Here is a 26,397-nt window from a genome sequence, read left to right as displayed (position 1 = left end):
CTTGAGTCCATTGACAATGAATTGCATGTGGCAATGCTTCTGATGTCACTGCTGAGGTTTGATGCTGCTGGGGTCATCCAGAGTGTCCTGATGTTCCCAGGTCCCAAACTTCATTTTGAGGGGTGGAACATGTCTGTCTATGGATTCTTTTAACGTGGGATGGCCATTGCACACTGACTACCACATCATCCTGGCAAAGTAAATGTGCAAATAGCCAAAATGATTTGAAACATATGTTGTTACTCCTAACTTCCACCATCCTAGGATTTTGCAATCCTGCTTGCTTGCGGGTTATCAACAGAGTTGACAGCATACCAATCAGCCCCTTTAAGATCAGAAAAGACTTGTATTGCCATAGCAGCAGGTTGATAGCCAACGAAATCCATCTATTGTGCTGATCCCGCTATTTAATATCTGACATCATGTTTTGAGTCCTATACCTGTGGGATTTCTCATCCCTGATTTTTTTAGTTCTATCTCTCTCTTCTCTCACTCTTTTGCTTAAATTGAAGCCATTGTATTTTAAGTACTGCTGAGTATCACTCTACTTGTGATTAAGTTTGAGTCTTAACTTAAATATAAATGCTAAATGTTATTTATGTCATTTAAAAGAAATGAGATTGTTGGGACAAAGGGAATCAGTATAGAATAGGGTAGTTTGAGAACACAGTTCACAAACGAGTAACAAAAGGCAATTGTACTCATGAGATAACAAGGTGTAGACCTGGATGAACACAGCAGGCCACGCAGCATCAGAGGAGCAGGAAAGCTGACGTTTCGGGCCTAGACCAATTGTACTCATCTTAGTTTACCAATTGAGGATAAACTTTACGGTTCCTCTCCTGAGGCCTCTGTTTACTTCTCAAATAATTCCAGGGTTCTTGACATCATTTGTTTATCCAGAAGATTTTTTTTAACACTTTGTATGGAATTTCTCTTTTCTAGTTTGGACCTACATTGCTGAGTCCTCCCTCCACAATTTAATTTCAGACAATATTTCAAACTCATCTTTTCAGTTCCCTTGAACATTCCATATACTTCTCAAAGATCTAGTGATAGATGTTTGCTGTGGGTAGTGCCTGATGAACAGCTGTATTGCCATCAATGGAATAAACTATCAGGAGTTGTGTGTGATAACACCTAATCAGACACAATCCATTTTGTGTACCAACGCTGCTCTCAAAATCCTCCTTTCAAGGCTGAAAAGCTTAAGTTTCTTGAAGGTTTACTCATAACTCAGACCTTTGCTCAAACACAGACATTGCTGATGAAACTCAGCAGGTCTGGCAGCATCTGTGAAAAGTTAACAAAGTTAATGTTTCAAGTCCACTGACCATTCATCAGAACAGTTTGTAGCTAGGAAGTGGTAGTATTTATTATTTGTGCTGATGATGAGAGCTGTGAGGATGGTGGCTCTATGAGCAGATAGGTGAAGACAGAGCCCAGAGAAAGAGAGAGTTAAAAATAAGGTGGGCAGACAAAGGGATTGTTGATAGTAAGCCAGGGGAGAAAAGAAGCTAGATACATGATAATGGGGGCTACGAGTAGGTGAAAATGCATTGACCGTACTCAAAACAATCCATGTCATGACAGGACCTGGGGTGTAGGCATGGGTAAGGGACATGGAAGGAGGTGGTCATGCTCTAAAATTGTTAAACATAATATTGAGACCTGAAGGCTAGAAGGTCCCCAAGCGGAAGATGAGGTGTTATTCCTTCAGTTTGAATTGATCTTTGCTGGACCACTGCAGTAGGCCCAAGATGGAGATATTGGCATGGGAACAAAGTGGTACATTGAATTGGCAGGCAAATGAAGCTTGGGGTCATTTTTACAGACAGAATGTATGTGTTCTGCAAAGTGGTCACTGAGTCTGCATTTCATCTCCAAGTGTAGAGGAGACCATAATGTGAGCAGTGAATAATGTAGACCAGATTGAGTGAACTGCAGATAAATCACTGCTGCACCTGGAAGGTACTTCTGGGACTTGGGATAGTGAGCAGTGAGGAGGTAAATGGGCTAGTGATCGCATGGGAAGATGCCTTGGGGATGTGGGGAGATACTGGGAGTGTTGGAGGAGTGAACTAGGGTGTCCTGGAGGGAAAAGTACTTGTGAAATGCTAACAAGGGAGGAGAGGGGAATATGCATCTTGTGGTGGCATTCCACTGGAGGTGGCGAAAATGGTGGCTTGTGATCCTTTGGATGTGGAGACTGATGGGTAGAAAGTGAGGACGGAAGACCCTATCATTGTGGAAGAAAGAGCAGAATTGAGGGCAGAAGTGTGGGAAGTGGATCAGACCTGAAGCAGGGTGACTGGAATTGAAACATTAATGCTGTTTTCTCTTCACAGATTACTCCAGACCTGCTGGGTTTCTCCAGCAATTTCTGTTTTTGCTTGTTTCAGATCTCCGGCATCTATACTTCTTTGTTTTATTTCAGGCTTTTGCTGCTTGGGTTTAACTTAATTTATGGTCCTTCTCAGTACCATGCCTGAATATCTATCTTGTTTCTTGGCAACCAGAAATAAGCAGAGCACTCACATTTAAAAAAGAATGCTGTACAATTTGATGTACTTATCCTGACTTGTATTCTACTGTTTGAGCTTTGATTGCTTCACAGCACTAATTGCTCCCGTTAACATTGAGTACATTATTATGTATCTTGCGTCTCTGCCCTCAGCTATTGAAACAATTTTCGTGGATTCTGTTGTCCCCTTCTTGTGTACTTGTGTATACTTTGGCAGGAAAGCTGTTGATTTTGGGGAGAGAGGTTGATGGCTAGATGGCTCAGTGGGGACAAAACAGCTAAATGAATAATCTTGATTTTAGACATTAAAAGGTATCTCAAGGATAACAACACCTGAAGCTGTACAATGCTGTTGATTAATGGATTTAGGAACATAAATATCGGAACAGAAGTAGGCCATTCAGCCTGTCTTGCCTGTCCCGTCATTTAATACAACCATGGCTGATTAAACACTGCATTTCCTTTTACTCACCCCATCTCCATAACCCTGAACAGCACTGGCAATCAAAATCTATCACTCTCTACCTTAAACATACTCAAAAGATTGAACGTCCACAGCCCTCTGGTAAAAAATTCCAAAAGTTCACAAACTCTAAAAGTAAGATAATTTCTCCTTACCTTTGACCTAAGTGGCAATCCCCTTATTTTAAATTTTGCTCTCTGGTTTTAGATCCAACCCTTGTTGGTTTTTCATCTCCACTCAGTTTATTGAATGACTCTTAATTCTGTATCTGAGTGCTGTCAAAACAGAATGCTAATTTTAACTCTGTAGTTGAATCAGTTTTGAGTGAGTAAAGGTCGGGCTCATGCATAATTCTGAAGTTACAAATATACCTCTTGTAACTTCATCCTTAAGAACTAAATTCCAGCTTGATTTATACTCAAATGTAGTCTCTATACACTCAATGCATATTAGTTACAAGAGATAGGAAAGAATAGGCTCAAGTTAATGTATGAGTATAAAATATTAAAAACTGGATGTTGCAAATAGTTAACCTGTTGAAGTTTTCTATGATGTTTTGTACATCTTGTGTTTTCCTTCCCTTTATAGACTGCAAAGGAAAAACTGAAAGAAATATGGAAAACAATGGAATTCTTCCAGAGAATGAGACAGTCCTTGGTAGAATATTTCTGTGAGGATGAAAAGCTTAAGCTGGAAGAATATTGCACTGTTCTCAAAAGTTTCTGTGAAAAATTCCTCAAAGCAATTCAGGTAAAGCCATGTATTCCAAATATTTTCAAGACAAGATTTAGTTTCTGGTGCTAGCTAGGCCAGACAATATTTATCATTAGCAATATTCTTGAACACAAGGTTTTTTTTCTGTGAACTGAGACACCCCAGGATTATATGTTGACACCCTCCAGTGTTGGCCCCATTAGCATTTGTGCTGTCAGTAGGGTGGTGCTTCATATGCATAAATCAGGTTGTTACAAGTGCGTAGTGGGCATTTCTTCAGCATCTAGTTACCAGTATCTGTTGGAACCTCCAGCAACCCCTTCCATTCTTGAACAAGGATGATTTTGTTTTTTAAAATATGTTTCTGGGGATCTAGTGGGGTCTCTTGTGGAGACTGTTATATTTAAGATCCACCATTTTGAGAGTAATGTTCCATTTAGCTACATGTCCCTGAAAGTTCCTGCAGAGATCATGTACATATTGTCTCCTCGAGGATACTGTAAACTGTATGCAGCTGTACATAATGATTTAAAGGATCATATATTTAAACAAATCACCTGTCCACTAATTTAAAAATATGAGTATGTTCATTGAGAGTTTTCTCCTTTGGCTGTCACTTGCCTTGTAGAGTGTGGATTAACATTCCACCTGAGAAATGAAGCAGAACTTCCTCCAATCCAACACAAGGAAGTTTGGTCCCAAACAAGTTGATCTGATTGCATTGGCTTCTGGCACATTTGTATGTCTGCCATGGGATGTGGATGGCTCTGGCTACGCCAGTATTTATTGTGCAAGCGTAGCTGCCCTTGAGAATCTGATTGTGATCTGCCATCTTGAACCATTGGTGTAGATAGACCCACAGTGCTGTTGGGTTCCAGAATTTCGACCCAGTGATAGTGATTAATACCAACGCTGGGGACTAATTACTGTTTAATGAACAAACGATCTTCCTTTGCCACACCAGTTTTAAAATTTTAATATGTAAACTTGAATGCACATGTACATATAAATAAAGCAGACCAGAGTATGATTTTCCATGAAATAAAAATGTTGACAAAGTATATTCACGGCCTTGTACTTATCAGTATTGATTAAATCACTTTACCTTCTTGATAATACCTTACTAGTGATATTCACAAACACATGTAGGTTTGGTATTCTTCCATACACTATTTTAAAGCAAGCTTTATAGTGCCTTTTTTAAATGGGACATTGTCTCTACTAACTACATGGTATAGAAATTACATACGAACATGCAGGTATACATTTGTTTTCAATAATCACCAAATGTAATTTCCAAGTTCTGATATCTGCAGCCAATACCTGCCATGGCTTTCTCTTCTCTGTTCCTGAGGAGAATATTGATGATTTGACAGTGTTTTCAGGCATGATGGCAGTGCCTTGAGTTGGAGTAGTAGTACTAGCAAATTCAGGGATAATGTTATGAGAAATACATATATAAGTCAACCTGCCTAATGCTGACAGTCAGAGCTAGATTTTTGTGAAACCCACAAGACTTTTAAAAAATGGTGGGCAAGACCCAGCTGTGGATGTTCTGCTCCTGTTACCAACAGATCCCATTTTTGATGGCTGGGGGAAGAGGTTGGAGAATGATTCACCTAAGCAGGAAATCTAAACTCAGAGAAACCATTTGAAATTAGTGTTGAATTCAAATAGACCAGTTTACTGTTCCAAGAACTTAATCTACAGTCTTGATTACGAATTTATAAAGAAGCATATGTGCTTCTGAAGGGTAGATAAGGTCTGTTTAAATTTTGTAATCTGAAGCTTCTATAAATCCCCACCTCTTTAAAATGAACACAATAGGCTAAAGCTGTCAGAATGTTAAAAATAACCTCTGTGGACTTTTGTGATTCACAGGCATCGCCATTGCCAACTGTTCCTGCAATTTAAATAGCTTTCCTTCTTGACATTTCCCAAAGACTGATATCACAGCTTGCTTGAGTTTCAAAAAGAACAGAAGCACTTATCTCAGTGTGCATGTGTGATTATGGGTGTGTGTTTGTGCGCGTGTATGTGTGGTGGGGGTACTGCATTGTCATGCACCTACCTTGGTGGGGAGGGACTGAGTTCAGTTTCTAATTGACACTTTAAAGAGTCTATTTAAAAGATTGCAGGTCTGGCAACATCTGTGAAGAGAAATCAGAGTTAACGTGTTAGGTCCAGTGACCCTTCCTCGGAACTGAGGACCCGAAATGTTAACTCAGATTACTCCTCATAGATGCTGCCAGACCTGCTGAGCTTTTCCAGCAACTTCTGTTTTTGTTTTGAATTAACAGCATCTGGAGTTCTTTGTTTTTTATTCTGTTTAAAAGATTAACTGTCTTTAACATGGTCACGAAAAAGAACTTTGTTTTTTTTAACAACAGATTGATTACTTGACAGGATTTTTTTTACATGACAGGGTGTTTATTTTTCAATATCAAATGTGTATAAATGACAATGAATTAGACTGTTAGAAGGTCTCTTTCTTATCACCATATAGTTCCTGAAGTCTGCCTGTGGTGGATGATAGGAAATTGGCTATTGAGATGTCATGAGGGTATGATGTGGCCTGCAAGAGGTATGAGTTGAAATGGAGATGGTGTGGAAGGGCATGAGGAAGCCTGAGTTGGCAGGGGGATATGACTGAGCATGGAGAGTAGGAGGGGGGCTGAGGAGGTGTGAGGAATAGAGAAACATATAAAACAAGTGCAGGAGTAGGCCATTCTGCCCATTGAGCCTGCACCACCATTCAATATGATTGTGGCTGATCATGCAATCTCAGTATCCCACTCTCACTTTCTCTCCATATCCCTTGATCCATTTAGCCACAAGGGTCACGTTCAGCATCTTCTTGGATGTATCTAATGAACTGACTCTAACAGCTTCCTGTGGAAGAGAATTCGACAGGTTCACAACTCTCGGAATGAAGAATTTCCTCCTCATCTCAGTCCTGAATGGCATTACTCCTTATTCTTAGACTGTGACCCCTAGTTCTGGACTTCCCCAACATTGGGAACATTCTTCCCACATTTAGCCTGTCCAGTCCCATCAGGATTTTATGTGTTTCTATGAGATCCCCCCTCATTCTTCCAAATTCTAGCAAGTACAAGCCTAGTTGATACAGTCTTTCCTCATATGTCAGTCCTACCATCCTGGAAATCGTTTTGCTTGACTTTCTCAATAGCAAGAATGTCCTTCCTCAGATTAGGAGACCAAAACTACACAGAATACTCAAGGTGTGGCCTCACTAAGGCCCTGTATAACTACAACAAGACATCCTTAATCCGATACTCAAGTCCTCTCACTATGAAGGCCAGCATGCCATTAACTTTCCTCACTGCCTGCTGCACCTGCATGCTAGCCTTCAAAGACTGTTCCACCATGACACCCAGGTCTCGTTGCACCTCACCTTTTCCTAAACTGCCACCATTCAGATAATAATCTGCTTTCCTGTTTTCAGTGTATCAAAGTAGATAACCTCACATTTATCCACATTATGTTGCATTTGCCAAGTATTTGCCCACTCAGCCAGTCTGTCTGAGTCACCCTACAGCCTCTTAGAATCCTCCTCACACAGACACTGCCACCCAGCTTGGTGTTGTCTGCAAATTTGGAGATATTGCATTCAATTCCTTCGTCCAAATCATTAATGTATATTGTGAATATCTGGGGTCCTAGCACTAAGCCCTGCGGTACCCCACTTGTCACTGCCTGCCACTCTGAAAAGGACCTGTTTATTCCAAATTTCTGCTTCCTGTCTGCCAACCAGTTCTCTATCCATATCAATACATTACCTCCAATACCATTAGCTTTAATTTTCCTTACTAGTCTCTTGTGTGGAACCTTGTCAACAGCCTCTTGAAAGTCCAGATGCGCAACATCTATTGATTCACCCTTGTCTGCTCTACTGGTCACATTCTCAAAAAATTTCAGAAGATTTGTCAAGCAGATATTCCTTTAATTGACTAGGACTGATTCTGTCACTGCTTTCCAAACGCTCAGTCATTACATCCTTAATAATTAATTCCAGTATTTCCCCACCACTGATGTCAGGCTAACCGGCCTATAATTCCCCAATTTCTCTCTTCCTCCATTTTTGGAGAGTGAGATTACATTAGCTACCCTCCAGTCCATTGGAACTCTTCCAGAGACTACAGAATGCTAGAAACTGATCACCAAAGCATCATTATTTCTCGGGGCCTTCCTTAAGTACTCTGGGATGCAGAGCATCAGGCCCTGGGAACTTACTGGGTTTTAATCCCATCAATTTCCCCAATAACATTTCCTGACTAATAAGGATTTCCTTCAGTTCCTCCTTCATGCTTGACCCTCCGTCCCGTAGCATTTTCTGAAGCTTTTTGTGTCCTCCTTAGTAAAGACAGATCCAAAGTATTTGTTCAACTGGCTTGCCATCTCTTTGTTGTCCATTTTGAATTCACCTGATTCTAACTGCAAGGGACCTACGTTTGTCTTCACCAGTCTTTTTCTCTTCACATATTGATAGAACTTTTGCAGTCAGCTTTTGATGTTTTCTGAAAGCTTACTGTCATATTCTATTTGTCCCCTTCCAAATTAAACCCTTTGTCCTCCACTGCTGAATTTTAAATTTCTCCCAGTCATCAGGTTTGCTGCTTTTTTCTGGCCAATTTATATACCTCCTCTTTGGCTTTAACACTATCCTTAATTTCACTTGTTAGCCAAGATTGAGCCACCTTCCCTGTTTTACTCTTATGCAAGATAGGGATGTACAATTGTTGAAGTTCCTCCATGTGTTCTTTAAATATCTACTGTCAACCCCCTAAGTATCCTTGGCCAGCTTATCCTAGCCAATCCATGCCTCATACCATCAAAGTTAGCTTTCTTTAAGTTCAGGACCCTAGTTTCAGACATAATCGTGTCAATCTACATCTTAATGAAGAATTCTACCATATTACGGTCACTCATCCCCAAAGGATCTCGCACCACAAAGTTGCTAATTAATCCTCTCTCATTACACAATACCCAGACTAGGATGGCCTATGCTCTAGTTGGTTCCTTAACATATTGGTTGAGGAAACCATCCCTCATACATTCCCAGAAATCCTCCTCCAATGCTACCAATTTGCTACCAATATGTAGATTGAAGTCACCCATAATAACTGCTGTACCCTTACCGCGTGCATCTCTAATTTCCTGTGTGAGACAATCCCCAACCTCACAACTACTGTTTGGTGGTCTGTACACAACTTCCACTAATGTCTTTCTCCCTTTGGTGTTCTGCAGCTCCACTCATACAGACTCCACATCGTCCAGGCTAATGTCCTCCCTTAATATTGTGTAAATTGCCTCCTTAACCAGCAACGCTACCACCTCCCTTTCCTTTCTGTCTACCTTTCCTGAAAATTGAATAATTCTGGACATTGAGTTTCCATCCTTGGTCACCCTGGAGCCAGGTCTCTATGATCCTAATTACATCATATCCATTCATAACTGTCTGTGCAGTTAATTCACCCACCTTATTACAAATGCTCCTTACATTAAGACAAAGAGCCTTCGGCTCATTTTTTTTTTGACATTTATTGCCCTTTTAGAATCGTGGTGTGATGTGGCCCTTTTTGATTTTTGTCTTTGGTTTCTCTGCCTTCGACTTTCACTTTTTCCCTTACTGTCTCTTGTTTCTGTCCCCACTTTACTTCCCTCCTACTTCCTGCCTGTTTCCCATCCCCGTGCCATATTAGTTTAAACCCGCCCCAACAGCACTACCAAACAGTCCCCTTCAGACATTGGTACCAGTCCTGCCCAGGTGCAGGCCGTCCAGTTTATACTGGTCCCACCTCCCCAAGAAATGGTGCCAGTGTCCCAGTGTCCCTCCCACTTGCACTATCCTTCAAGCCATGTATTCATCTTAGCTGTCCTGCTATGCCTATTTTGACTAGCACGTGGCACTGATAGCAATCTTGAGATTACTACCTTTGAGGTCCTACTTTTTAGTTTAACTTCACACTCCCTAAATTCAACTTGTAGGACCTCATCCCATTTATTACATATGTCATTGGTGCCTATATGCACCATGACATGGCTGTACACCCTCCCCCTCCAAAATGTCCTGCAGCTGCTCAATGACATCCTTGATTCTTGCACCAGGGAGGCAACATACCATCCTCGACTCTTGTTCGCAGCCACAGAAATGCCTATCTATTCCGTTTACAATTGAATCCCCTATCACTATTGCTTCATCCCCTAATCCCCTATCTGCCACTGTTTTTCCTGGCCTGCTGTGCAGCAGAGCTAGCCACAGTGCCATGAACCTGGCTGCTGCCTCCTTACCCTGGTGAGCCATCTCCTCCAACAGTATCCAAAACAGTATACCTGTTTTGGAGGGACATGACTACAGAGCCTCAAAACAAGGCGGCCTCAAAAGCTACCCTGATGAAGAGCCACAGACTGAGCCAGGGCTTCTAACCAGCTGCCTCAGCACTCATTTGTTCCCATGGCCACAACCAATCTGCTTCTAGTCAGCCTGACTCTATCCCAAGCCTACCTCCCTGGTACGAAATGTGAGTTTAATGATGCCCTTTAAAATGAGACATATCTGCCAAGATGGAAAATATACCAATTCAAGCTACGTTTATTAGGAGCAAAGATTTGCCCTGAATTAGTGTTTTGCAGACTGGTAATGTTCCCGTATTTACAGATGAAAGTCAACATATGTCAGATTATAAACTCCTGTTGCTGCTACAATTTGGACCTGCATCGCAACAATGGATAAGAATTATACCAAGATAAATACTTCCTACTCACATTATACAGTTGAGAAAAATTAATTTAAAACAATAGGCTCTTTCTATAGGAATTCTAGAATGGAACTCGGGAGCTGCAGAAGAGGTATAGCCCAAGAACAGAAGAGTAAAGGCTAAGCAACATTTTCCTTGAGAACAGTTGGAAGTTGAGATTGGTGTCTTTTGGTGGTAGAGAAGGAAGAGTGGACCAAGATTAAGTGAATGCCAAGGGAAAAAGTAAAGTGTAAGCAATGATTTTAGGTGGGAATGGATTCCATGGAATGTAAGGGGTAGAGAGGAGAAACCGGGATACTATAATAAACTGCTGGAGATACAGCATTAACTGGGGTGTGTGATGTTGGTATTAGTGGGGGGTGAGGGGGGTTGGGGAAGCTTGGAAATAGGTTAGAACTAACATCAACTGTGGAGAGCTTGGACTTCACTACCAATTGATTGAATAGGAAAAAAGAAGATCAATTTGTGCAGTGTAAGCAATTCTGGTCATCAATTGTGTCTTGGATGTTCATGTACATAGGTACTGTACCCAGCTACTTGAATTTGATCTTAAGGTTTCCAAGATGAGGGGCATCTGGTTTCACTATGGAGCATCAAGATGGCTGAGAGTTTCCTGGACAACACACTTAAGGTGGGGATCACTCCACAGGCAAAGAGAGTTCAGAATAGTAGTTGGATTGTCATCCAGAACTGTAGGAAGAGACAGAAATGCAGGAATCTTTGGAGTGAGTACAATTTCTCAAGCTGGTAGCTACAGATTCCTAGGAGTAATGACACTGGAAAACATATAGTCCAGGCCATGGCACCAATGGGCAAGGAACTGCACAGTGAGGAACATCAAGCATACAAATATAGTTGTTATAGGAGATTCTATTGTTGGAGAAACAGACATTTCTATAACTGTCAAAGTGAGTCCGACATGGTCTATTGCATCCCTGGTGCCAGGGTGAAGGACGTCATAGAGGAGTTGCAGATATGATGCAGTGGTGAGTCTGTCAGTCAGATATTGTGGTATACATTGGTACAATCAGCATAGAAAAATCAGACATTGGAATCCTGCAATCAGAATGGCTAGTTTGCAATGCAGAGTGTGCGTTCAATTCCCACACTGACTGGAGGTCACCATGAAGAACTCTCCTTTTCAACCTGCCCTCGCCTGAGCTGCGGGTGGGCCTCAGATTAAATCTCTGTAATGAGAGGGCAGCTCTAGGTCTGGTAAGACAATGGCAAAGAGTACAAAAGCAAGGAAATTATCTTAAACCTGTGTAAAACATTGGTTTGTTCTCAACCAACGTATTGCACCCAGTTCTGGGAACCACACTTTAAGAAGAATACTAAAGCACAAGATAAGATGCAAAAAAAAAAACCCAGGAATGGTTTCAGAAATGCAAGACTTCAATTACACAGGTAAATTGGAGATTTGGACGACTGAGAATCAGAGGACACAGATTTAAAGTAATTGCCAAAAGAAGCAACGACAATATGAGACAATGTAAGGAATCACTGCCTGAGAGTGTGGTGGAACAGGGTCAATTCAGCTTTTCAGTGGGGAGTTAGATTATTATCTGAAAAGAAATAATGTGTAGGGCTATATGGAGAAGACTGGGGAATAGAAGGTCAATTGCTCCTTCAGACAGCCAGAACAGACATGACAGGCCAAATGGCCTTCTGCATTGTAAGGCTTTCTGTGCTGTAACATTTCAATGGGTCTAGGATGGAATTTCAAAGTTACTAATCAAGGTGTAACCATGTCACCCACTAGAGAGAATAAAGATACGAAAATAGGGAGAATCTTTGTAAGACTTTGGGCATGCTGCAGGAGGGAGGGTTTCAGATTCTTGGACAATTGGGACCAGTTTTAGGGCAGGTGGTATCTATTCAAATAAGGGATGAGTTGAGCCTCTACAGGATTGATACCAAAGTTCTTGCAGAGTGGTTCACTGGTGTGATTAGGAATAATTTGAATTAAGTGGAGAGGATTGAGGGAGGTACCACCTTAAAGTAGTACATGGAATAAAGTGAAATAAAAACGAGAGTGTCCATCAAGCATTAACAGTCAGCCTTATTTCTCTATTTGTCAGGAGAATGCAACTCGGGAAATTGAGGAACGGAAGAGGCAACAAAGAGAGAAGGAAATGGTAGAGAAGCGGCATTCGGTAGCTACTTGTTCCTCTATCGAAATCGAACTTGGTCAAGATGATCTAGAGATATCACTTGCTAGAAAACTACAAAGTTACAGCATGAAGCGATGGGAGCGCAGATCTTTTAAGCCTAACTCTCTCTCTCAAGAACATTGCGCAGAGAAAACATACCCTTCAGAGGTAGAACGAGACTGTGATACAAATGATTTAAATAGTGACTTCAGTGAAAAGGAACAGGCAAATCTCATGCGAAATGTGTCCGAAAAGGTTCTGAAGCAACAGCTGGGTCACTGTATTATGCAGGTAGGATATCCCATTCTAAAAGAAGGGGTAAATATTCTCAACCAGGAAGCTGAGACTATCAAAGAAACAGCAAAACCCACACAATTACTTGAAAAATCCCAACAAAGTCTTCCACTTATCAAAGAATATCCAAAATTGATTCATACAGCTGAATGCAGAACTCCAAACAAAAGCCTAAAGTCCTCTGAAAATTTTCCATTGAAGAAATCACATCCTAGTCACTGCTCAAAATGGAAGAGAGAGGAGCAAAGGGGGGAACAAAATGCAGCTTCAAAGAGGAAACAATTTAACCAATCTTCTCCAACTTCTAAAAAGACTTTTGGTGTTGGAGAGACCAGAGTTGATCAGAAGAATCAATTTGCCAAGAAACCTACTGTGGAGTTAAGCAAAGTTGAAAGCAGGAACTTAATTACTAACAGAAAAAGCAAAATAAGCAGCATCTCTTCAAAGATCCAGCCAATTCAACCTCTGAAAGGCCAGAGAACAGCACCATCTTTACATAAAGCACATACATCTGAGAAACCTCTCTCTCCCTCACCAACTTTAATACATAGGAATTTGCTAAGTCCAGTAAAAAGGAAATCTATCACATCAGGTATTAAACAAATAGCTAAAGTAAAGGAGATAAAAGAGACTCCCATGGTACCTGAACAGGCAACAAAAGCTGGCAGAAAATCTATCCAAAATCAAAAACTGAAGTGCAGCTCATCTCAGTCAACATTTACTATAACGTCTACAGTCAGCAGCCCCAAGAGTTTAAGCAAATCAGACATGGTGACATCAGGCTCCAGGATTCCTTATGCCAAACAATCTCTGCAACAAAAAAAGCTAAACCCTGGGACAGACACTATGGTAAAGCACCAAACTGATTCCCTCATAAGCAAAGGTGTGAGTCAACGCTCCAGGTCTCTAAAACTGAACAGACAACCAGTGTGGCGATGATACTAGCAGGCAACTTGTTTGGCAATAATATTCTACAGTGTTGAGACCCAATGGATACGCAGGTTCTTCTAATCAGTCCAATTATCTGGAATAACATTTTCTGCCAAAATATTTTTACTGGATATAAAGGATATTTGTGATGTTTGTCACGAGATTTTGTGCAATGTTGTTTGTAACTAGATTTAATGAAGAAAAGAAATAAAATAAAAGCGAGTCATTAAAATGATATGTTATTCAAAAGAACACAAAAAAAGGAAAGGTCTTTTTTAGAAACTGTGAACAAGTCTTTTATTCATTTCCTTTTGCTTTGTACAGAATCAGGATTGAGTAAATATTTTTCTAATCTTAGAATAACAGGTTAAATGTGTTTAAATGGTTTAGCCGGAAAGGAAATGTTGTTTGGGTTGAGCATGTGGAAGTGAGTCTGACTGGCACTTCCTGTTTTCATTTAAAATTTTGACTCTCAGGATTCAACTGTTGGTCTAATAGCTTTGTAAGCTTGTAACTCTGAAATTAACCACAACAAAGTATAAACATTTCAATAATTGTTGGATCATCAAGTCACACAGTTTAAACTTGATGCAACTTTAAGCATAAACAGTTCTCTATTTCTGCAACATTTCTTGACATTACCAATTTTAAATGTTGAATTCTTTAATAACAGAGATGAATGCACAAGTGCTTCAAAAAACATTGCAGTGGAATTCAAAATGAGCTTTATCCACCAAGTTTTAGCACTGAATTCACAACAATCCACACGACGGTAACCTGTATACTCCACATATTGCTGTTACAAGCTGCTATCACAGCTAGGATCGAGCTGTAGAATAAAAACAGAAAAGACAGGAAGTATTTTGCAAACAATGCAGCATTTGTGGAGAGAAAAATAAAATTAATGCTTCAGGTCTGTGGCAGTTCATCAGAAAGTCAGAACTTGATCTGTTCTGATGGAAATTATAGGCAACAATACATCAATGTAGCAATAAGTCAACTATTTAATGCAAAATGTAATAATAATAAAATTTCATATGCTTTTACTCAAGAACAACTTCTTAAAATTTTCTTTATTCCAAGAATTCACTAAATTAGCATTGTTTGCTGGAATACTGGGAAGACCAGAGAATTTGTTTAAGACATTATAGCACATATAATATGCTATGGAATTTTCAAGTAGAAAATAAAAAATAAAATTCCTGCTGGACACAGAATAAAATGATACTATATGTGTGAGCTAATTGAAAAGAGCCTTCATTTTTGCTGGGATTGGAGAAAGGGTCCTTGGAAGAAGGGAAGGCTCCTTGGAAGAATCTAAGACTCTTCGGAAGAAGGGTGCTGAAGTGATGGTGCAAGTTAAATGGCATCCACTATATGCTGACTCTTGTGTGCATAGTCAGACTTTTGACATGGAAATTCAAAACATCTCTAAAACCTAGAGAAGCACTTTAAAAGAATTTCAGAAAAAAATTGTATTAAGAATTAATGTTTTATTACCCAAATTTAAAAATCAGTTTTTACGGATAACCTATCAATCAGTCCTTACACGTGCTTTTATCTTTAATGGGTGTTCTATAGCATGTACAGGGTACCACTCAGAATGATAACAGAGAGGTTCACTTGAGCAGATGTTTTTGAAGTAAGGTGGACATTTAAGGTGAGGGGTGAAGTTTTTGAAAGAAATTATTGCTATGGATCCTTATGAGGAACCATAAACCAAAATAATTGCATTTAGCAAGTGACCCTCCAAGTGAAAACATGATCAACAAGGTTACTTTTTGCAACTTAATCTTTAACATAAATCAGAACCAAAGCAAACTAATTGATAGTTTAAATCAAGAGGTAAATTTCTCTTTAAATAGTTGATGATAACAAAGATACATCTGACACAACCGTAAGAATTCCTTTTCGCATGTTCAGCATTATGTTCTACCCAGTTCCATAATGTGTTTTATTTGTGCAGCATAGGTCAGGAGTCCTATCTGAAAATAGCTTTCAGGCCTCAATTCCACAGAACAATCATCATTAGCAAGAGACACTTCTATAAATCCCGTGTTCTGTGGGTCTCTAGCGTTCCTTTTCACCAATCAACTAATAACATCTAGGTATGACATCTTATGGTAAAATATCTAGCTCTTTAGTTCACCACACTGGAGCCTTCCAGGTTTTAAATATTTTTAGACTGAATGCTGACTATCTTCTATCTGCAGATCTTCTGCTTATCGAGAAGCCAAAAGGAAAGTCAACTTCTTTCCTGTTGGTACAATTTGTAAATCAAGAATCACTAGGTCACATGGACCAATATTTATTATATTATCAAAAGAAATTAAAATTGATATGTTTACAATTGATGCAAACTCTTGTAAGTCCTTTTTAAATGTTACTTTAAAACAATGAAAGATTCCATAGATGTTTTCTCTAAAAATATCTTTTCTGGAAACTTTCTGGGTCAAAGATCATCACAGATATTTAGTCAACGCTGAATGGATTAAATTTATATACATCAATAAATTGTCATAAAACACTGTGAACATCTCTGAACTAAGCCATTAACATTAATCTAGTGTTTATTTTACTGTTGCAGATGATTAACACCCTCCTAACCCTCACCCTATCGCAGATGACACAACGATAAGACCTTAAGTAAAGGAATAAACAGGGTGAACAACTGTCATAGATTTTATTGGGACCATCTTGTTTTTGAAAGAGTTGCCCAGCAGTCACCCCCACCTATGTTCCTACAGGCTCAGGGCAACATGCCCTGTCCTGACTCTTAGAGATCAGCATGCCAAAGTGTCTCCAACACTTTTCTGCTGAAGTTGGTCAACCTGAAAGCAAACAGTATTCTCTGTTACAGTAATCAGAAGTACCACATCAATCCTCATTGACTTTTCAACAACGTTTAACATGATTAACACACCATTATCCTCCAATGCCTCCTTTTTTTGACCAGCTCCACAGGGGCTGCCCTTACTTGGTTCCACTTTTATCTATCTGATAGAAACTAGGGCATCTGACTTCTCTTCGGATCCCTACACTGTTAATTCCAGAGTCCTAAGGATTGATCCTTAGCCAATTCACTTCCAATGTTACATATTGGCCCTTGGCAACTTGATCCACAGACAATGATGAGTTCAACATGTATACAAGTGATAGTTAACTGCAACAACCCATCACTTTTCTTGACCCTATCATTACCTGCGTTCTGAGGAAGGGTCACCGGACCCAAAATGTCAACGCTGTTTTTTCCTTCACAGATCCTGCCAGGCTTTTCCAGCAACTTTGTTTTTGTTCCTGATTTATAACATCTGCAGTTCTTTCGGTTTTTATTACCTGCATGTTGTCAGACTGCTCCTCCACTAGAGATGAGCTATTTTTTGCTCCAGCCTAACAAACAGAAGACTCCCCTATTGCAAATTCATTGCCTTTGCCACTGTTTGCATCTAACCCAGATTGCTTGCAACTTTTGAATTGTATGCAACCCTGAGCCAAACTTTAAAAACCATATCCACTCGATGTTAAGCAATGCTGATCCCATCTCCATAATGCTACTCACCTCTATTCCACTTCAGCCAATATAAAAATGTATTTAAAAAACAGAAAGAACTGCAGATGTTGGATATCAGAAACAAAACAAAAATTGCTGGTAAAGCACAGTAAGTCTGGCAGTATCTGTGGAGAGAAAGCAGAATTAACATGTCGTGTCCATGAATCTTCTTCAGAACTGATGGTAACTAGGAAAATGTTTTTTATGCAGAAGATAGGGTAGGGGGAGTAGTAAACAATAGGTGGAGATAGAGCCCACAGAGAGAGAAAAATGGTTGGCAAAGGCAAAGGAATGGGTGAAGGTCAGCCTGGGACAATGACTAGCTGCTAATACGGACTATTAGTAGCTGACAATGGGTTCTGTGCAGTAGCAGCCCATATGATGACAACGCCTGGTGACTGGATGTTGAGGTAAGAACTTGGGAGGAGGTGCTCAGGCCCTAAAATTATTCAGTTCAATACTGAGTCCTGACAGCTGCAGGATACCCAAGTGGAAAATGAAGCACTGTTCTTCCAGTTTGCACTGAGCTTTGCTGGAGCACTGCAAGAAACCTGAGTCCAAGATGTTGGCCAGAGAACACAGTGGTGTGTTGAAGTGGCAGGCAACTGGAAGCTCAAGGTCATTTTTGCAGTCAAAACGTAAGTGTTCTACTAAGTGGTCACCCAGTCTGCATTTCATTTCCCCGATGTAGAGGAGATCACATTATGAGCAGTGAATACAATCAATTAGATTGTGTGAAGTGCAGGCAAAGTGCTGCTTTACCTGGAAGGTGTGTTTGTTGCCCTGGATTTTGAAGAGGAAGGAAGTAAACGGGCAGGTGTTACACCTTCAGCAATTGCAGGGGAAGGTGTTGTGGGGGTGTGGGGCTGTGTTGGGAGTGAAGGAAGCTGGACCAGGGTGACCCAGAGGGAACAGTCCCTGCGGAAGGCTGACCGAGGAGGGGAGGGGAATATGTGTCTGGTGGTGGCATCCCGCTGAAGATGGATGTCCAACTAATGATCCTTTGGATGTGGATGCTGGTGGGAGGGAAGAGAAAGTATGAGGGTCAAAGTGTGGGAGATGGGTCAGTCTAGCTGAGGGCCCTGTCAACCATGGTGCTGGGGAAACCTTGGTCGAGGAAGAAAGCGGACGATTTGGAAGCTCTCTTGTCAAAGCTGCCATCATTAGAACAGATGTGACAGAGAAGGAGAACTGAGAGAATGAAATAGAGTCTTTATAGTGGGTTTGTACTGGATATTAGGGGCCAGCCTATCCCCAGAAATGGAAACAGAGATGTCGAGGTAGGGGAGGGAGAAGTCGGAAATGGACCAGGTTGAAGTGAGAGCGGGATGGAAATTGGAAGCAAAATAGATAAAATTTTCCAATTCTGATGAAAGAGGGAAACAGTGCTGATGATGTCATTGATATCTATTATAAAGTGGAGGTTGATTTCCGCTCCCCCCACCACCGATTAACTAAAACCAAAACACCCAGAGAGGCGCGCCATGCCCTATAATCTATTATAAGAGCCCCCAACCTGTTATAAAGGAATGGTTAAATAAAAAATAAACCTCTGACACTCTCCTTATAATCAACTAGTAACAATTTATTTATCTAACTCTAATAGTGAACAAACTAACTAAACTATTAACAAACTGAATAAACCCCTTCTAACTACCAACTATTCTGGAATAAAACAAGATTATAATGGTATGCTGTTCTAATAAATACAAGTCTCATTTACATAAAATAATTTGATTTTTAAAAAAACTGGAATTTAGTATCTCAAAATTACAGCCAGGTTACATCTTCTGGAACGTTCTGTGTCTTCTCCAACAAATTCTTCTGTCAGGAATGCCTTCTTGGTGAATCCTTCTGTCAGGAACGCCATTTTCATTGAATTCTTTTGTCTGGAACATTAACTATTTGTGTTGTAAGTATCTTTAATTTAGACAGAGCGTGCTCTAAGGCTTAAAGAATTCTTGTGAGAACCAGTGATTCTTTCTTTTAGAGCTGAGAGCTCTTCTCTTGGCAGATGACAGTTGGCTCTCTCCCAATTTTCCAAATGCCCACATATTTTATACCCTTGATGACGTATCAATTTCTTACAATAGGATTGGTCCTATGAACTATCAGATTTAAATTTAATTGGTTTTTGGTATCTAAGAGCCTGGTTTAAATTAATTGACTACATTCAAAAACCTGTTGACTTGGTAAAAATGTTGCTTTGTCTGCTAACAGTATAGCCTTTTGATACAAATGTTTCAATTCAGGTGCTCTGTAAATCCGAAAACCCACAGACATCCTTTTTGAATCTCTAAGTATCGAAAAATCACATCATCTTTTAAAGGGACCATGCACTGCTTTCCTCATAGTATTTCATAAACACAAACATTTTTCAAAAGCCAACATCTTACAAACACCAAATTCTAACATCCTGCCTTCCAATCCACAAGTACTCTACCCAACTTCACAACATATACTGTGGAAAGAGTTGTAGGTGGGAGCCCAAGTAGGACTGGAACAAGGAACGATCCACTTACCCCATAAAGAGACAGGCACAACTGGGACCAATACAGGTACCCAAGGCCACACCTTTGACCTGAAAAAATGTATCCAGCATCCACAAATATATTCATTTCTTTGTCACCCATAGACATGACTATTTCAAGTGTTTTCCTGACCAGCCTACTATTCTCCACTTTAACAAAGCCTAATCTCTGCTGTTTATATTCTCGTTCCAAAGCCACAAGTTCATGTTTAAATTCTCCACAGATTAATGAAAAGAAAAATAGACTGTCAATGCTGGAAATTTTAAATAAAATAGAAAGTGCTGCAAATACTCAGCAGAGAGAGAAATAGTTTTCAATGAATATAACTCATATATTTGAATCAAAGCAGTGGGCTGAATCTTATATGGTGAAGTGTCACTGAGTTTAATGGACTGTTTCTTTCTGCAAGGCTCAGTGAGATTTCTCACTATATTGTCCCAAGCAAATTAACTAACTACCTACCTTGCCCCTAGATTGATGATACCACCCCAATTCTATTACTTGCCATACTTGGGAGAACTCAGCACTGCTGGGATATCCCAGAACACTCCCTCATTCCTGGCATTGATGCCATCTTTAAATAACTGCTGTGCACCCAGATAAGCACTGTCTCCTGGACCTGCTCTGTATGATGATTGACATTTAACCTGGACACAAATCATAGAATCCCTACCTTCCAAAAGCAGATCATTCAACCCATGGCGTCTGCACCTACCCTGTGAAGAGCATCCCACCCAGAGTCATCCCCCCTTCCCTATTTCCTGTAACCTTGTATTTCCCATGACTAATCCACCTAACCTACACATCCCTGAGCACTATGGGCAATTTAGCATGGCCAATCCACCTAGTCTGTCCATGTTTGGACTGTGGGAGGAAACCAGAGCACCCGAAGGAAATCCATGCAGACACAGGAAGAATGTGCAAACTCCACATAGACAGTCACACAAGGATGGAATTGAACCTAGGTCGCTGGCGCTGTGAGGCAGCAATGTTAACCATTGAGCCACCATGCCAGAGAAGGGAAAATTAGTGCCTCACTCTGTGGACAGTGACTTTGACGTCCTGGTGGCTGGGGTGACACAGAGAGGGATATCCTCCAGGTCCAGCAGTGGGAGTGCTGACACCAGCCCTTGCCAGCCTGTACTGTGATTGCTACCTGGCTCAGTGTGATCTGAATCATCTGGAGGCAATTCAGGACAGCTATACTTTCAATTGCCTAAACTCTGAAATTCCCTTGCTAAACTTCTTCGTTTCTTTCTGTCTCTCTCTTCCCTTTTCAAAACCTTCATTAAGCCAACTTTATGTTCAAAGCTTTTGGTCACCTTTCTTATTATTTCCTATTTTGATTTAGTCTATTTTTTTTTGCACTTTTCCAAATAACCTGGAGCCATTTTTCTACATAAAAGACACTAAATAAATGCAAGTTATTACTTTTATATGTTTTGGAAATTCTCTTTTCCTCCCCTCTGAAAACAGTTACTCTTGCTACCACAGCTCTATATGCAGTGAACACAGATTAGTACTCTTTCTTTCAGTTCTCTAATCTGTTTCTCAAGTAACTCCTCCACCTGGGTTTCCAGAAAAATACCACATGATCTTGGAGGATTATTTACATGCTGATAAGGTATGAAAATTAATTATGAGATGAAAATTAATTATGCCAGATTTTTCCCCACACAATTCTTCACTGTCATTTTCAGCTGTAAATGACCACATTTTTTTTTGAGATAATAAACTGGAAAAGGAAATTGGACATTACTATTCAGCCAAAGTACAAGGACGGTTTTGATACTTGGAAAAATCAAATGCTGCACATTTTTAGCTATAAGACAATATTATTTTTCAAAGCAGTGAGAGAAACGTTTTGGGCCTGAATTGCATTAAGAATCTTTGACTTAAGGAAATTCCGTCTGATGACAGATCTCTGATTGGTTGGGTGCAGTTTCTGCCAAGCTGTAAGTGCAAGGACAGCAGAAATACGCAGCGCTTACAAACTGCACACGTCTTTCCTCCCTCTCTCCCATAAAGATAGTAAAACCAAGAAAGTTTAAAGTAAAGAATTCTTACAAAAATAGCCTAGGTCTAGCAGATCAACTATCAAACTGTAGAACAACCAACTTATTACAGCTGACAGCATACCATCGTGCTAAAAATCAAGAGAAACTGTGTGAGCTAGCCTAGTATGAGGTGGTGATGGCCCAGTGTGAATAGACTATTAATCCAGAGATACACGTCATGTTTGGAAGGCCCAGCATAATAGATGGGAGGGTTGTTCCTAATGGGTTTACAGAAATGAACAAAAACCGACCTGATAGAGTTGCTAATATATTAGAGGTGGAATTGCATGGTATTTGAAATATTTGTGACTAGTGGTAAGACAAGATGTGCAGGGTGGTGACTCATTTGAGTTGGAAAGGATTTAAATACAGTTAAAATAGTTTGAATATGAGAAAGACCTTAAAAAGCTTGAACTGAAAGAAAAAAAGAGAAGGAGAAAGCAAGCATCCAAGAGAGGAAAAGGGATGAGAAAGATAATTTTTAAAAATTCATTCATACGATATGGGTTTTGTTGGCTAGGCCAGCATTTATTACTGATCCCTAATTTGCCAGAGGGCAGTTAAGAGTCTGGAGTCACATGTCGGCCAGACCAAGTTAGGGTGACAGTTTCCTTCCCTAAAGGACTTTGATGAACCCAATGGGTTTTTCTTGACAATTGATTTGTGGTCATCATTAGATTCTTAATTACAAATTGTTTTTATTAAACTTTAATTCAAATTCTACCATCCACCATGGCAGGATTTGAACCTGGGTCTCTAGACTAACAGTGCAGCAATAATATGACTTGGCCATTGTCTTCTCTAAGATAATAGGATACAACTAGATTCAGCAGAGAGAAAGGGTTAGGAAAAGTGGAGAAAGTTAGAGAATACTGAGTAACAATTATGCAGTTTAAAAAAGATATTGGTGTGAGGCAATGACCTAGTCGTTTTATCGCTAGTCTATTAATCCAGAAACTCAGGTAACATCCTGCTGAGGTTTGAGTCCTGACGTGGTTGAATTCAATTTAAAAAATCTGGAGTTAAGAATCTACTGATAACCCATGAATTTATTGCTGATTATCAGAAAAAAAAACACATCTGGCCCAGTACTGTCCTTCAGGGAAGGATATCTGCCATCCTCACCTGGTCTGGCTTAAATGTGACTGCAGAAGATCCACAACATTGTGTTTGACTCTCAACTGCCCTCTGAAATGGCCTAATAAGCCACTCAGTTGTATCAAACCCTATTAAGTCTCAACCAAGAAATGAAACCCGAGGGACTAGCTGGCATTCACCTGGGCACCAGAAAAGACAATGGTAGAAACAGCACTGTCGATCCTGCAAACTTCTCCTTCCTAATATCTGGGGATGTATGTCAAAATTGGGAGTGCTGTCTCGCAAACTAGTCAAGCAACAGCCTGATATAGTCATACTCACAGAATCATACCTTAAAGATACCACCATCCCCCAGATACCACCATCACCATCCCTGGATAGGTCCCATTCCACCAGCAAGACAGACATAACAGAGATGGTGGATTAGTGGTATACACTCAGGACGGAGTTGCCCTGGGAGACCTCAACATTGACCCTGGACCCCAAAAAGTCTCATGGCTTCAAGTTAAACATGGGCAAGGAAACCTCCTGCTGGTTACCATGTACCATACTCCCTTGTCTGATGAATCAGTACTCCTCCATGTTGAACAATACTTGGGGGAAGCACTGAGAGGGTGACAAGGTGCAATATGTACTCTAGGTAGGCTTTTTCAATGTCCACCAAATGAAGATTGCAGAAGGGAATGCCAGGAGCAGTACCAGGCTTACCTAAAAATGACATGTCAATCTGGTAAAGCTACCAAAAAGGACTACTCGTGTGCCAAACAGCATAAGCAGGAAGTGATAGAGCTAAGCGATCCCACTACCAATGGATTAGATCTAAACTGTGCAGTCCTGCCACATCCAGTCAGAATTGGTGGTGGACAATTAAACAAGTCACTGGAAGAGGAGACGCCATAGATATTCCCATCATCAATGATGGAAGAGCCCAGCACATCAGTGCAAAAGATAAGGTTGAAGCATTTGCAGAAATCTTCAGCCAGAAGCACTGAGTGGTTAATCCAACTCAGCCTCCACCACAGTCCCCAGAATTACAGAAAGCAGTCTTCTGCCAACTCAATTCAGTCTACGTGATATCTAAAGATGTTTGGAGGCACTGGATATGGCAAAGGCTATGGCCCCTGACAACATTCAGGCAATAGTACTGAAGACCTGTGCTCCAGAACTTGCCACTGTCCTAGCCAATCTCTTTGAGTATAGCTAGTACATTGGCATCTACCTGACAATGTGGAAATTGTCCAGGCATATCCTGTATGTGAAAAGTAACATAAATCCAAACCAGCCAATTACTGTCCCTTAAGTATACTCTTGACCATCAGTACAGTGATGAAAGGTATCATCAACAGTGTTATCAGGCAGCACTTGCTCAGCATAACCTACTATGTGACACCCAGTTTGGGTTCCATCAGGGCCATTCTGTCCCTGACCTCATTATAGCCTTCATTCAAATATGGACACAACAGCTAAATTCCAGAGGTGAGATGAGAGTGACAGCTCTTGACATCAAGGCCACATTCGACCAAGTAAAAGTGGAATCAATGGGTATCAGGGGGCAAACTCTCCGGTGGTCGGACTCATGCCTGGCACATAGGAAGATCGCTGCGGTTGTTGGAGGTCCATTATCTCAACTCCAGGACATCTCTGCAGGAGTTGCTCAGAGTAGTGTCCTAGGCCCAACTATCTTCAGTTGCCTCATTAATGACTTTTCTTCCATCATAAGGTCAGAAGTGGGGAGGTTCGCCAATGATTGGACAGTATTCAGCACCATTTATGACTCCTCAGACACTGAAACAGTCCATGTTCAAATGCAACAAAATTTGGACAATATCTAGGCTTGCGCTGGTAAGTGGCAAATAACGTTCATGCCGCAAAAATGCCAGGCTATGACCATCACCAATAGAAGTGAATCTAACCACTGCCCCTTGATACTCAATGGTGTTGCCATCACTGAAGGCCCCACTATCAACATCCTGGGGGTTACCAAAGACCATAAACAATGACTCACCACATAAACACAATGGCTACAAGAGCAGGTCAGAGGCTAGGAATACTGCAGCTAATAACTCATCTCCTGATTTCCCAAAGCCTGTCCATTATCTACAAGGCACAAGTCAGGAGTGTGGTGGAATACATCCCACTTTCCTGGATGTGTGTATCTCCAACAATACTCAAGAAACTCGACACCATCCAGGACAAAGCAAGGGGAAGGGCAATAAATGCTGGCCAGTCAGAGATGCTAACATCCCATGAATGAAAAAAAATGCCACGCCTCCACATCAGGGTAGTTCTGTTGAGGAAAATCCAATCATTACCTAAAATGCAATAAAGAATTGCTTAAGCTTGCACAGACCCTATTAAAATTTGAGGAAGAGGATGTGGAGGGATTCTTTATGCCATTTGGGAAAATAGAAAACCAAATGAAAGGGCTGAAGGAAAACTGGACATTGCCTATACTCTGCTCCTATGATGCTGCTTGGCCTGCTGTGTTCATCCAGCCCTGCACCTTGTTGTCTCGGATTCTCCAGCATCTGCAGTTCCTACTATCTCTGATTGCCTATGCAGAGCAGGTTGGTTGGTACAGCACATGAAATTTATGCTTTACTGTCAGGGCGGATTTTGTTGCTATTCTGGGTATGTATGAGTTAATTCCTGAAGCATACAGGCAGAAGTTCCAAACTTTGAGAAAGCATCCTGAAAAAACTTTTGTAACTAAAAGGCATTTGAAGGCCAAAGTGTTTCAACTTCAGAACAGAAAGCAGTCATGGTGATGATTATGAATCAATCCATTAAACTAAACCTATTTTCTGTCACATCATCACCACCACCCCTCCACAAGCACACGTCATAAAATTGAGAAGGGTAGAGGATGGGTTGGAGAAAGGAAAGTGAAAAGCCAGGATGAAGAAAGCACAGCTGGGTATTCCGCAGAGCAGAAATGCAGGTGCGGAGAGTGGTGGTGAAAATCAAGGGTCTAAGTGTTTCCGTTGCAATAAGGTGGACACATTCATTCAGAAGTTATGAGGGAAACCCCTGGGCCCTATTAGGGTTCATAACAGTGAGTCTGAAAAGAGAAGTCAGGAGGAAAATACCATTAATTAAATTGTGGCTTGAACTAGAACTATGAAATCCGAAGTAAACACTACTGTGGGGACAGGAAATGTGAATAAGTTTGATGAGAGATATAAAGACATTTTCTCAAAAGGAAAGATAACCCTTTTCTCTTCAAATGGTGCAGCTAAACTCATACCTATGTTAAGAGATACAGGAGAACCTTAAGATAACAAGGTGTAGAGCTGGATGAACA

The 26,397-nt window shown here is 40.6% G+C and overlaps 1 protein-coding gene across 2 annotated transcripts in view; it reads left to right on the top strand.

Moving 5' to 3' along the window:
* The window catches only part of fhdc2 (FH2 domain containing 2), a 61,795-nt gene extending 47,659 nt beyond the window's left edge, over positions 1–14,136 (top strand). Inside the window, exons 10-12 of one of the 2 annotated variants that reach the window (XR_007263631.1) lie at positions 3,576–3,737; positions 11,001–11,111; positions 12,562–12,607. Coding sequence is in view for 1 of the 2 variants with exons in the window: in XM_020534117.2 (XP_020389706.2) it covers positions 3,576–3,737; positions 12,562–13,866 (1,467 nt within the window). In the remaining variant the exon portion in view is untranslated. Of the gene's footprint in view, positions 1–3,575; positions 3,738–11,000; positions 11,112–12,561 lie in introns of both variants that reach the window. The other variant, XM_020534117.2, reaches the window with a different exon arrangement.
* The last annotated feature ends 12,261 nt before the right edge of the window (positions 14,137–26,397 follow it).

Source organism: Rhincodon typus, chromosome 14 (genome assembly GCF_021869965.1).
Source record: "Rhincodon typus isolate 14 chromosome 14, sRhiTyp1.1, whole genome shotgun sequence".
NCBI classification, from domain to species: domain Eukaryota; kingdom Metazoa; phylum Chordata; class Chondrichthyes; order Orectolobiformes; family Rhincodontidae; genus Rhincodon; species Rhincodon typus.
Note: the sequence above shows the minus strand (reverse complement) of the source record. Positions and strands in the feature narration are given on the sequence as shown.